The 12,363-nt window shown below is 46.9% G+C and overlaps 1 protein-coding gene across 1 annotated transcript in view; it reads right to left on the bottom strand.

Moving 5' to 3' along the window:
- The window catches only part of APOB (apolipoprotein B), a 39,511-nt gene extending 33,611 nt beyond the window's left edge, over positions 1–5,900 (bottom strand). Inside the window, exons 1-5 of the mRNA XM_082427392.1 lie at positions 5,686–5,900; positions 5,336–5,374; positions 4,200–4,315; positions 2,944–3,089; positions 740–893 (exon numbers count right to left, since the gene is read on the bottom strand). Of these exons, the coding sequence (XP_082283518.1) occupies positions 740–893; positions 2,944–3,089; positions 4,200–4,315; positions 5,336–5,374; positions 5,686–5,758 (528 nt within the window). The 5' untranslated portion in view covers positions 5,759–5,900. The remainder of the gene's footprint in view (positions 1–739; positions 894–2,943; positions 3,090–4,199; positions 4,316–5,335; positions 5,375–5,685) is intronic.
- Positions 5,901–12,363: the final 6,463 nt, after the last annotated feature.

Genomic DNA, 12,363 nt, shown 5'->3' with positions numbered 1-12,363 from the left:
AGAAAGCTTCATCCTCTTTGACAGAGCGTGGGCATTGCTGGTTCCAAGGGCGGCCAGAGCCGGAGTGAGAAAACCACTTACGGGTGATCCTGGTTCTGAGGCATACCTGCCGGCCCTCCTGGGACCTAGCCAATGCTGGTTTTATATCCTGTGCTCGCAGAGCATTTTCTCAACTGTTCATTTACGGCTCGTATTCCAATCTGCCTTGTGTTCTACGTGTCTTGGTTCTCACCCCAGGCCCTGGGAACTCCCTGAGGAGAGGCCTCTGCAGGATGCAGCAGTGAGTTCTCCGCGAGTAGCGCAGTATGGAACTCAGAGCAGAGTAAGGGCTCAAAAGTGTTCTTGGGACTGAAGTAAATTGAATTCTCTCTCCGATCAAAACCTGAAATTCTTACAAGAGGCTGGCAAGTAGATTCAATTATTTTCTGTGTTTAAAACAACACAGAGGCTCTACCTTGTGGAAACAGAACAAAATCAAACAAAGGAGTAGGGTGGTTGGGACTCCCCAGAAACTGCTATAAAATTAGACCCAACCTGCTCAGGCTGCGTGGGCTGAGCCCTCAATGAGCCCAGAGGCTGGGGCGAGCCCTGGGCACTGTGCTTCACACCAATATCGGGCCTCCCGTGTAACTAGCCATGCAGCTGAGTCAACGATCCACCTGATGTATAAGTGGGACCCGGCTCCAATATGTGAAGATGCGTTCAAAGGGCCACTGTTATCAGCTTTCTAAATTCTCACCAGAAATAACACTTGTTTAGCCTCTTCTGTCTCCAGGGGAAGCAGGAGGGCAGAAATGATGCCCCTCTTGATGTTCAGGATGTGTTTAGGCTCTTCTTTCTCTGGGTAAAGTAAAACTTGCTTCCCTTCAGGAACAGCCAGCCTGAGATCGTACCTGTCCCAGAGAGAGTGTGGTCACTGAGTGTCCTTTCTCCACCATGAGCCTGATGGACATAAGCTGGGTGGCTTTGTAGCCTCCTTTTTACTTATTTTCCTTTTACATTTTTTCTTCATACATATCAACACACATCTATATATATTTTTTCAAGAGCATACAAATATGTGTATGCTTTTGGTATTCTTTCATTTCTTTTCCTTTTTTGCTTGGCTCACTCATCCTCTCTCTCTTTTCTACCCACATCGGGTCTCTGCAGCTACACTCCCCCACAGAACAACCTACTGGGCATCCCATTTGTATCTCCACACTCAGACAATCCTGTATAGAAGCGTGGGAGTGAAAACACCTGCATAGAAAGAGTATGTTTTTCCTTGTTTTATCCAAATGGGATGGTATTATGCATACTTGTCTTTCTCTTGTTTTTCTCATTTAATTTATACTCCATGAAAATCCTTCTGAGTCATTTGGTAGCGCTCTAACAGATTCTTTTTAGAAAGTTGTATAACATTCCATTCTATGGTTATATATACTTTATTCATAGTCCCCTGTTTGATGGCATTCACTTTCTCTTCCTGGATTTTTTAGGTTTTTTTTTTGCCGCACGAACAACACTGAAATAAACATTTTTATGCATCTATTGTCACACATTACTACTTTTCTTTTCATAGGCTAGAGTCCCAGCATTTGAAATTGCTGTGTCAAATGCTACAAGTATTTTTAATTATAGTAGATATTGACTAATGGCACTCATTCTCACCAGCAGTGCACGAGGGTACACTTTTCCTCATAGGCTTGTTAGCAACAAGTGCTATAGCTGTTTTCAATTTCTGTAGTCTTATGGGTATAAGGTGATAAATATCTCGTTGTTACATTAATTGCATTTCCTGACCCCTGGCGAATTGGAGCTTCTTTCCATACATTTGTTGGACATTCATTCACTCTTTTATATGATCTCAGGCTATGTCTAAAGCCTGGGTCAACTCGGATCTAAGGGACCTTTCTTTGGGGACTTCCTTAGGGGGTTTCACACGGCCTGGCAGCACCTGCTCTAGTTAAGTCAGAATAAAGAAAAGGAGACCAGGCATGTTTCCCACAGCTGTCCATCCTCTCAGAAAATTCCAGACACTGATGCAGGCTCACAGGAAAGCCTTGAGGTGGCCAAAAGCAGGAGTCCTTTTTTGCAGGAGGGTAAGGACCAAAAAGGAACTATGACTCCCTTCTGTCACTGCACCCCACTCCCTCAGATGCATCTAAGTCTTGGATAAAATAAGATGTATTGGTAAGAGACAGAAGCATCAAGGCCTATTCTGGCTTCCGAGTCTAATGTTAAACAAACTGAAAGAAGGGCACGGGGGGAGTTTCCGATGTTACCAAATCAACAAATCCATGACTATCCGTATTTGCACACACTCAGGACACTACAGACTGTGATCTGGAGATGAGGCAGGGATAATGTTCAAAAAATCTAACAACCAGTACAACGTGAGCACTGATCAGTCAGAAGCGATGCCGGTCATAAACGACAGGAATGGCCCGGTCAGTGCGCACTGGCAAAATGCCAGCCCTGGAGGGAGACCAGCTCAGGCCTCAGCTCTCCCTGGTCCCCTTGAAGCTGGTGTCCTCTGCTGAGCAGGCCCTGCACTGCCATGTTTGGCCACAGCAAGTCCTGCCAGGACCCTGTCTGAAGACTAGGAGGCGTAGTCTTGTTTCATTCTTTAAACGTGAATTCACTTGTTTAAACAAACCATCTCAGCTTTACTGTCTCAAGGAGTTTTAAAGCGTGAGATCTTTTAGAACCACATTTAAATGATAATTAGGGGAACTTCAGTAGGGGAGGGTAAATACTGCTTCCCTCTTTTTGATTGTTGGGAAAACTCAGCAATTCCCTGATCCATGGTGAATAGAGAATACCAATACTTATACTCACATACATGCCCAACATAAACATACACATTCATGCCTCAGTGGACACACACACACGCTCATGCACAACACGTGCAGTGGCACTCAGAGCTCAGAAATTTAAATGCACAGGCCCACGTCTTACTTGGACATGGCGGCAGCAAACTCCTCAGAGTTCTTGGCCTTCTTCAGCAAGGCCTTGCCCTCAGGGTTGAAGCCATACACCTCTTTCAGGGTGCAGTGGCTCGTCTTCAGGATGAAGTTGCAGAGTTGGGGGACCTCCAGCTCAACCTGACAACAGAGGGTAACAGCACATTAAGAATCTCCATCAAGAACACAAGATCCCCCCTCAGCACAGGGCTTTCCGGCCTTTTCCATGTCCTAGGGTACCATGCTTCTGAAGTTTTCCCCTATGCATGCAAAGGATGATATCTTTTTATTGGTTCTAAATGTACTCCCTTTAAAGACGTACAACTGGCTAGAAGAAATGCAGCCTAGGAGTGAGGGTTTGGAAGAAAACCAGGAGGCAGGAGGAGAGCTATCACTGCTTTCAACAGCAAATGTTTCCTTAATGTAAATAGAAAAACCAAAAATTCAAGACCATTGTACCTATCAGGGCCTATTCAGAGCTTTGCATGCAGCTGGAGTTTAAACAGATCCCTAGTTGTTATCCAGCACTGCTTAAAGAACTTTCTGCAGTGCTGGAAATGTTCTATATTCTCACTATCCAATATGGGAGCTGCTAGGTATGGGTGCCTATTGGGCATTTGAAATGTGGCTAGTGTGACTAAGAATCTGAATTTTTACTTTCATTCAATTTAAATAGCCACAAGTGGCTAATGGCTACCTTATCTGACAGCACAGACGCTGGGACCCTAGAAAGAAGAGGGTGGCCCAGCCTGACTTCTCTTTCCCACATGAACCCCAATAGTGGCCCTTAGATCTGTTCCACAGGAACATGGATAGGAGTACAGTCAGTCTCAACAATAAGTAAAGTTTTATTTGAGAACAAATTGCACTTAAAAATTTTTCTTTTTTCCGTTTTGTCTTTGGTAGCAGATACTATTTGACTTAGATGATAAAAACCGCACTCCAGAATGCTTTCCTGGGATGCTCACCTCCCTTGGCCCACCCGCTGGACGTCTCTCAACATATTAAATCTTCTGGTCTCAATCTTGATATTCTAGATCACATATTCTAATTACATCTTGCAAGCTAATGGGAAAATAAACCTGGTGGGTAAAATTTGTTTTCTGTGGCAGACAACTTCTCAGCAAAGTGGCTGACTTTCAAACTGAGGGCCAGTCCAGCACTTGGAGATTATGACAGTCCTGGCACAAGCCGGGTTTGCTCAGCCCTGGGCTCCAGGGTCCTCCAGTGGCCCTCTATCTCCCCTCATACCTTGCAGTTGATCTTGGTGGAGCTTCTTGAATCAGCAGTCCCAGGGACTCCACTGGAACTCTCAGCCTCATAGTTGTATACATATTTCCTGAGGTGCTTGAATCGCGTTGCATCTTCTGCAATGAGGAGAAATAAGTCAGCTACACAGCAGAAATAACTTGCCCGAGGACAGTCAATCCTGGGCAGAGAGGGATAGTGGCAAAGATAATAAAAAATGGTAATTAAACTCAAATTATTTTTAATTGATTTTGCCTTATACTTAATTTTCCTTTATAGATTTAGCTTCTGCATTATGATTTTGCTGAGGCTAATATTTAAATTAGCTGGTAATCTTTGAATATATAATCTGAGGCACAAGGCAGGGAGTGTCAAGTAATGAGGCTCAGAAAGTCTATAGGAAAGACTCCCTGGAAAATTAAGAGTTGATAGCATAAAAGCAAATATCTCTCATTGCCTTTTCAGCTTGAAAATACCATAATTCTGTGGCTCTTTTTTGATTCTACCAAACATCTGAGGCTAAGTTCATTAAGCGTTAAGGGTATCCGGCTGATTTAAGAAACCCCCAAGAAGGAATTTCCGGAGGTTTCCACAGTGCGAGAGGCATTTTCTGAACAATTTAAGAAAAATAACATTTGGGTCATGAGCCCAGATGCAGTGATGCCAGACGCCCACGAGATGGCAGTGCTGCTCCATCAGAGGGCAGCCTCCGGCTCTTGGGAGAACACAGGGTACCACTGCAAGGCCAGCTCCTTTGACCCCTAGGGGTCAGGTAAATACAAAGGGGTGGGCATCTGGATTTCTGCACAAAGGTTAAAGTCAGCATTTCCTCACCTTCCCGCCCTTCAAATTAATGATTAGCCCCTGACAAACAGGACGGATGTCTCTTTAAAGTGTCTACGGTCCAACAGTTGACGGTCCCTTCCCCACCCTACTCCCAGGCTGAACTTTTAGGACAGATGGGAAGGGTGGGTAGAAGAGAGCGGAGACCCCTTGGAGGGGGTCAGAGGCTCAAGGAACTGGCTTCTTGGGCCCAGAGCAGGGTACACCAATCACAGCATCACAGCATTTAAGTGGCCTGAGGGGCAGGGGGAGGGGTGGAGGGGTGCCCTTCCTTGCCCCAGCGGGAAATGCCTTACTTGGACAGCTCGGGCTGACATTTTCCGGCACGGTGTCTCCTGTAAGAAAGGGAGAACGACAACTGTGGGTTTTCCCGTTCTTCTAGATGGGTCCCAGCGTCTGACAGGGACGACAAGTGCAGAGGACTTTTAGCGTCTTGGAGGGAAGCAGGTTTTGAAGAACCCAATCCCCAGCCCCTCCCGTTACCTGAGTCTGGAGGAGCCACCCAGCTGGTCCTGTGCCCCTGTCCCCCGACCCTGTGGCCGTCCTCCCTCTGACCCAGGCCCAAGCTGCCCCAGCCCCCGCTCGTGCCCTGGCTCCCCCCTCCAGCCCCGGCCTGGCGCCCCAGCGGCCGGGGGGCCTCACTCACTGGCCCGGGCGCTGGCGGCAAGCAGTAGCAGCGGCAGCAGCAGCGGCAGCAGCGCCGGCCTCGGGGGGCCCATGGCCGACCTGAGCGGCGGCTCCCTCCCGCCCGCTGGCTGGGCCTGGCCTCCGCGCTGCTCGCTGGCTCCTTAGGGACCGGCGCCCACAGGCAGCAGCTCCGCACCCGCACCCGCTCCGCACTCGCACCCGCGGGAGTAATGCGGGGCCGGCGCCCGGGCCCGATTTATACGAGGCCGCCCGCCCAGGGCTGCAGCTGAAAGAGCGCCGGGCGAATTGCAAAAGGTCCAAAGGGCAGCGTCCGGGGCCTGTTTGCTTTTCCGCACCAGGCCCGGCTCTGAGGACCGAGGAGGGGCAGCGAGGGGGCTCAGCCTGGACTCAGCCAGGGCCACTGGGGCCTTGCCTCTCGCCTGTCCTTTCCCCGGGGTCTCAGGGCCCCGGGCCAGTGGGCTCAGCACCCAAGGCGCCTGCCCTGCGCTAGGGGTGCCTCCGGGAGATGACCAAGCACGGGAACCAAACTCGCCCCTGCTCCCTGCGCTTTGTAACCACTGGGGAGCCAGTCCTTCACAGCGTCTTGGTGGAGACATCTTCCCACCCCTTCCTTCCGCCTTTAGTGGACTCTTAGTTTGCATGGGGGCCTGTAACCCGGATCAGCACCTGTGGCTCTGGGTCACCTGCCCTGGATTCAGCCCATCTGGAGGAAGCAGACAGCAAGGGGAAGGAGGGGAGGTCTGGTGAGGGACTGACCCCCACTCGACCTGAGGGACCACGTCTCAGTCAAAGCAGAAATCCAGGAGCCTAAATCTTCTAGAAACCCCAGTAAGGTGGGGCCTTTGGAAAAGACCAGCCTCCCCTGTCTTCCCCCCAGTGGCCCAATTTCTTCTTCAGAAATTGAGGAGAGGAGGCTTTTCCCTACGTGAACTGCTTCTGGGTTTCCTCATGGATGGGGGAGGGCAGCGAGGAGAAGTAGAGTAGTGGGGGGATGCATAATGTTCCTCCTAAACATCCCGGAAACGTCTCCATGAATCCTTCCCTTCTTTTCTAGGTACTGTCCATTTTCCACAGGAAACTTTTGCCAAGGCAACACTGACTTACTGACCCAGAAGCGATTATAAAGGGTGAATAATGGGATTGTGCTGTGATGGGATGGACAAATGTCTGGGACTGGCCATGTCCACAAGGCACCTCCAATCTGGTTGGATAGACAAAGTGTGTAGACAGGAAACTGCTGGTGAGCAATGAAGGTAGGCTGAAAGCAATGCTAAACTGTGTGGGGTATAATTGCTGGAGGAGAGCAAAGGGAGGAGTGGGAGGGGGGACCCTGGAGCAATGAAGAGGGGCTATGGACTGATGGGGACATGAAGCACCGGAGGCAGAAGTCAGTATTTGTTGTTATAATTTGTTACTTATGAGATGTATCCAGATGTAACAAACTTGTGAAGTCATTTAAATCTTCTGGTGCCGAGACTGATGGTCAGAAGGGTCACGTTCTGAGACAGTAACAGTGTATAAGAACCCCCCATTACCTTAGCAGAGACTTGCAGGAGGATGTTTGCCTTGTTCCTGGCACCTGGGTCGCCACACTTCTCAATTCATGTATTTTCCTTAGCCAGGAACTCCCTGTGGGCAGCTAAACTCCCTTCAGTGATCAGCTGCTTTGCATCCAAGGTATATTAATATTGTTAAAAGTGGATATTACAGAGGTTTCAACCCAAGGCTGCTCATACCTACACCACTGAATTCAAAAAGGTCTGGAAAAAGTAACTGCCCCCAAACCCCATTTCTCTGAATACTTTATTTGAACTATTTTATGTGGACTGTCTTTCCACGGGAGGAGCTGCTGCTAGTACATCAGGAAATGGTCATGCTCCCATGCATGTGGGTAAAAATATTTAGGTATAAAGAAACTGAAACGAGATGGTTAACTTCAATTTATAAGCACAAGGCCAGGATTTCTCTGTTGGATGACAAATGAAGCCACTGTCCTATAGTCAGTGTCAGTAGAGAACATTAAATAAGACTTGGGGATGTAATGTACAGCATGATGAACATAGTTCATAGCACTATTCTGTGTATTTGCAAGTTGCTAAGAGAGTAGATCTTAAAAGTCTTTATCACAAGAAAAGAAAAAATTGTGTGGGGGGATGTATAGTGTCAGATGTTGGTATTGTGATCATTTCACAATGTACACAAATATTGAATTATTATGATGTAAAAAAATAGAGAACATCATTTTTATGATTTGGGAATCAAAAAATGAATCTGCTAACTTGGATGCAGGGAAAACTTGTGGGTTGCTTAGATGCCCCTGAGCTGACTGTCACCATCTCTAAACGGAGACTTGGAAGCATCGGGCTCAGCTTCTCTTTCTTCCCCTGATTTCCTCTGAAAAGTCACCCCAGTGCTGGGTAGCAGCCAGCAGTACTCATCCTCTGACAAGGTCAGGTACAGAAGCACCACAGAGGAAGTGTTGGATCGTGGAGTTGACTTGGGTACACTTACAGAAATACTGTTAAGGATTAGTGCGTAGACTTTTCTTACATTACTAAATCCACTTAGATCTTTTGTCAAAAGCTATTTTAAAACACAGCATTATTTGTGAACACAGATAGCACCCTTCATCTCTTTGCCTTTAAGAAGAACATTTCTCAGTTCCCTCTCCTAAACACATTCAAAGTTTCAAAGGACAGTGACCTGTCTTCACAGAGACATCAAATGGTGTCAGGAGTCAGGAAATCTTCTAGTATAAGGTATTCATTGAACAGAGAAAACCCAGGTCGAACGAGGTCAGCTGATGTAAGGGAAAGCAGTATGAGTGTTAGACTCAAGAAGACCTGGGATTGTGTCCTAGCTGGGTTTCTTGTGGGGCTTGTAACCTTGGGTGACTTCACTTTCCTAAGCTTCTGTTTAGCCATCCCTAAAACCGGATTAAAAACAGCAACCTTCCTCATAGGAATTTTTGTGAGAATTAAGTGAAACAATGGTGTAAATAATTGCATTGATAGCATGATGCCTGGCAAAAAAGACAGTGAATGATAAATTATCATTTATTATGTGTGTGCGTTGGAGTGGAAGTATATTTGGAGGGTAGCTATTGAGCTAGCTAACCACAACGGATATAGAGACAGAGATTAACAGAACAAAAACAGGAAATCGCATTAGGGAAAGAGAGCAGAAACAAGATAGGGCATCCTTGAGGGCTGCGCATAGGAGAGATAGAACATCCATTTGTCTCTGATGATTCCTAACTTTTCTGGGGATTTGAAATCACTGTCCTTTCTGGAGGTGAATGGAGGCCTTCCTACAGCAAGCAGACTAGTGACTCTAGCAGAGACATGTTCTGTTATCACAAAGATTAATCTCAGCTAGTGGCTATGACTTAACAGTTTGTGAATGCAAAGTCCCATCAAGTGAACCATCAGTCTGAGTAATCACTAAGCTCTGCGTACCCATTAGAAAGTCACCTGATTAATGGAATTTCAAGGAATTAGATAATGCCGAGTATTTCAGTTAACAGTCTCTAGAAGTGAAACTATGCATTCTGTTTATTTGCAGGTGACCAGAAGGGTCCTGGTCAAGTTCAGGGACCTATGGAAACTATTAAAAGCCCCTCAGCAGCCCAATATCCTGAGTTCAGTGTAGTTCGTATACTGAAATAGGTGTTCAATATATATTTGCTGAATACAAACGAATCTACGCCATTCAGTTATAACCCACTGCTTCCAGGATATTTATGTACAGCGACCATGATGCTAAATAAATCTTTACAGTGACATAAAACAAGGAAGTACAATCTGATGCAAATTATTCCCAGCTATACTGTTCAAATAACTCATCTGGCAAATAAGGACCAGTACTGACAATGACTAATCAGCCTATCTCTTTTCTGCCTATGACAGCATTATAATTGCAAATGATGCCCAGAAGCTGGAAAGTAAACTTCAAGAATTGTAGATGGAGTCATGCCCAGTGTGGTCTGTGCATGCTAATAACAAGTGCACACAGACATATGTACAAACACATACACAAATGATAAATGTCAAGGAAAAAATAGTGCATTGAGGTGAGTGGTACAAGTGGAAGATGGTGGGATGGGCCCAGTGTCAACCAGACGAAGACATTACTGATGGATGATTAACCTCCAGTGAGGAAGCAAAAAGAAACTTTCCTACTTGGTTATTCTGCTATCCAAGAGATAAGGTCAGAATGTTGAGCAGTGGTTCTTACTGGGGAGAAAAGTCCGAAGTCAGCACCGTTCAGCGTGCAGTTGGGTTCTATGTGTGTGCAGCTATCACTTCCTTGACCATGAAGGTCCCATCCCTCCACCCTGCCAGGGCCTGCTCCAGCCCCACCTCCTTTGAGGAACCTTTCTCTGGCTCCAGTCCAGTAAGACCTCATGGCGTCTGACCCTGGTCTCTTATCAGTCAGTTTCTTCACAGGGCAAGTGATCCTGAAGGGCCTTCATACAGACCTGCTGTTGCCCTGAACTTATATTTGTCTCTGGTGATATTATCTAATTTTTCATGTGTTTACATGTTATCTTGCCAACCAGAGAGAGAAGCTTGGAGGATGAGAAGTGTGCGTCGTTTTCACCTTTGTACTCCTCTTCCCTCTCCCTCACCAGCACCTCGCATTAGGCAAGGCAGATGGTAGCAAAGGAGTAAACGCTGTGATTATAATGTGAGACGGTCCTTGTGAGACAGGTTTTTTTCATACCTGCAACTCAGTTTTACTCTCGGGTGCCGCTGCATATGCTTATATCTTAATTTAGACTGCATGGTGAATCTGAATCAGCACGAGAGAGGCAGGATCTCGGAGCTGGGATCACGGGACAGTCTGAGACTCTCTGAGTGTGGTCCCTCACCTGTGTGATGAGTGGACAGGACTAGGTGACCTTTTAAACCCACTGCAGCTCTGACTACTTTGATTCTGTGAAGACTTTGGAACTTAAAGAAAACAGCACATAAATTATCCTGTGCTCGGACCTCACTATGATGAGAAGCTGTGGCTAAGGATTTGGAATCATTGAGCAGGATGGATTTCTAGAAGGCCACCTACCTCAAAGACCTGCACTCATAATACTGTGCAAGAAATATAACCCTTCACCCATTTTAAACAGATTTCCAAATAAAGAGAGGTCATGCCCTCCTGGGGATACTGGGGACTCTCAGGAAGTCCTTCCTCATGTCTAACCTTAGGCTTCATCCTTGCCCGGCCTTCCTTAGGTATACCTTAGCTTTGCCTTTGAAGGACTTTTTGCTGGTTTTGGTTGGCTGCTCTTCGCTGATTTTTTATTTTCTAAGTTTCCTTTGTCTTCTCATGGACTAAGGCTCAGGATGCACTAGCCTCGAAGGGCTGACTGGCGCTGATGATAAACAGAGGGCTGGCTAGCTAGACAAGCCTTGCCATCCCACGTGACTGCTGATTCTCTTCAGGTATTTAGGGAGCCTCTGAGCACTCTGTCTTCTGAGAGCTTACAGGTGAGGAGAAGGGCCTGAATACACATCACAGCTAATAAAAAAATGAAAAGATAAAGCGTCCAGAGCGGGGTCTGCACAGCCAGACTTCAGTGGTCCGATGTGGGTCTCAGAGGTCCTGGAGGAGGTGGAACTTGCGTGGATCTTGGGTGGGTGATGGGCAGGATTTGGGTAACTGCACTGAGTGGCACCACTGAAAGGGCGACGGCAGGGAGCTGACACCGTCTGACGCGCCTGACAGTCTGTAACCCAGCCGGCCAGCTGAGTCCATGGAGAAGGCCGGGGAAAAGCAGGATGGGGGTCAGCAGGGAGCACACTTTGCTGTGCTCAGGACAGAGAGCTTGCTGGCTAATTCAGTCTTTGATTTAACTGTGAGTTACTGTGTAAACTGCACATTGGACATTTGGCATTAAATAGGGAACATATGGCATTGAAACTCTAGCTAGTATACAAGGCTATGATTATTGGGCTGGATTCTCCTTGTCCAGAGCTGTGAAGGGAAATGGAGGAACAGGGATTCCCAGAGTGTCAGACAAACAGAAGGTCTTTTAAAAAATAATTAATTAATTGTCTGCGTTGGGTCTTTGTTGCTGCACACGGGCTTTCTGTAGTTGCAGCGAGCAGGGGCTACTCTTCGTTGTGGTGCACAGGCTTCTCATTGGCGGTAGCTTTTCTTGTTGCGGAGCACAAGTTCTAGAGTGCAGGCTCAGTAGTTGTGGTGCACGGGCTTCTCATTGGCGGTAGCTTTTCTTGTTGCGCAGCACAAGCTCTAGAGTGCAGGCTCAGTAGTTGTGGCGCACGGGCTTAGTTGCTCCACGGCATGTGGGATCTTCCCGGACCAGGGATAGAACCCGTATCCCCTGCATTGGCAGGCGGATTCTCAACCACTGTGCTACCAGGGAAGTCCCATACTGAAGGTCTTAGAGGCAGACTCTAGACAATATTCTTACTTTATGGACAGAGAAACTGAGGTCTCGACACCCTGAGGTTCTTTTTTGTTCTTGTTGTTTTTCCCAAACAAGGGCAAATGTAGGGCAAGAACTTGGGTCCCCTAGTTTATAATTTAGAATATTCATTATACTCCAATTGCACTAAATCTATGTTGACTACATAAAATCGCTTGGAGATTGCTTTACTGAAAATGAATCTTTGATATCAGTGCATTTCCTTATAATCTATTGCTCATTAAA

The sequence above is a fragment of the Balaenoptera physalus genome (assembly GCF_965194825.1).
Source record: "Balaenoptera physalus genome assembly, chromosome: 15".
In the NCBI taxonomy this organism is placed as follows: Eukaryota; Metazoa; Chordata; class Mammalia; order Artiodactyla; family Balaenopteridae; genus Balaenoptera; species Balaenoptera physalus.
This window is presented reverse-complemented; position numbering and strand designations above follow the sequence as displayed.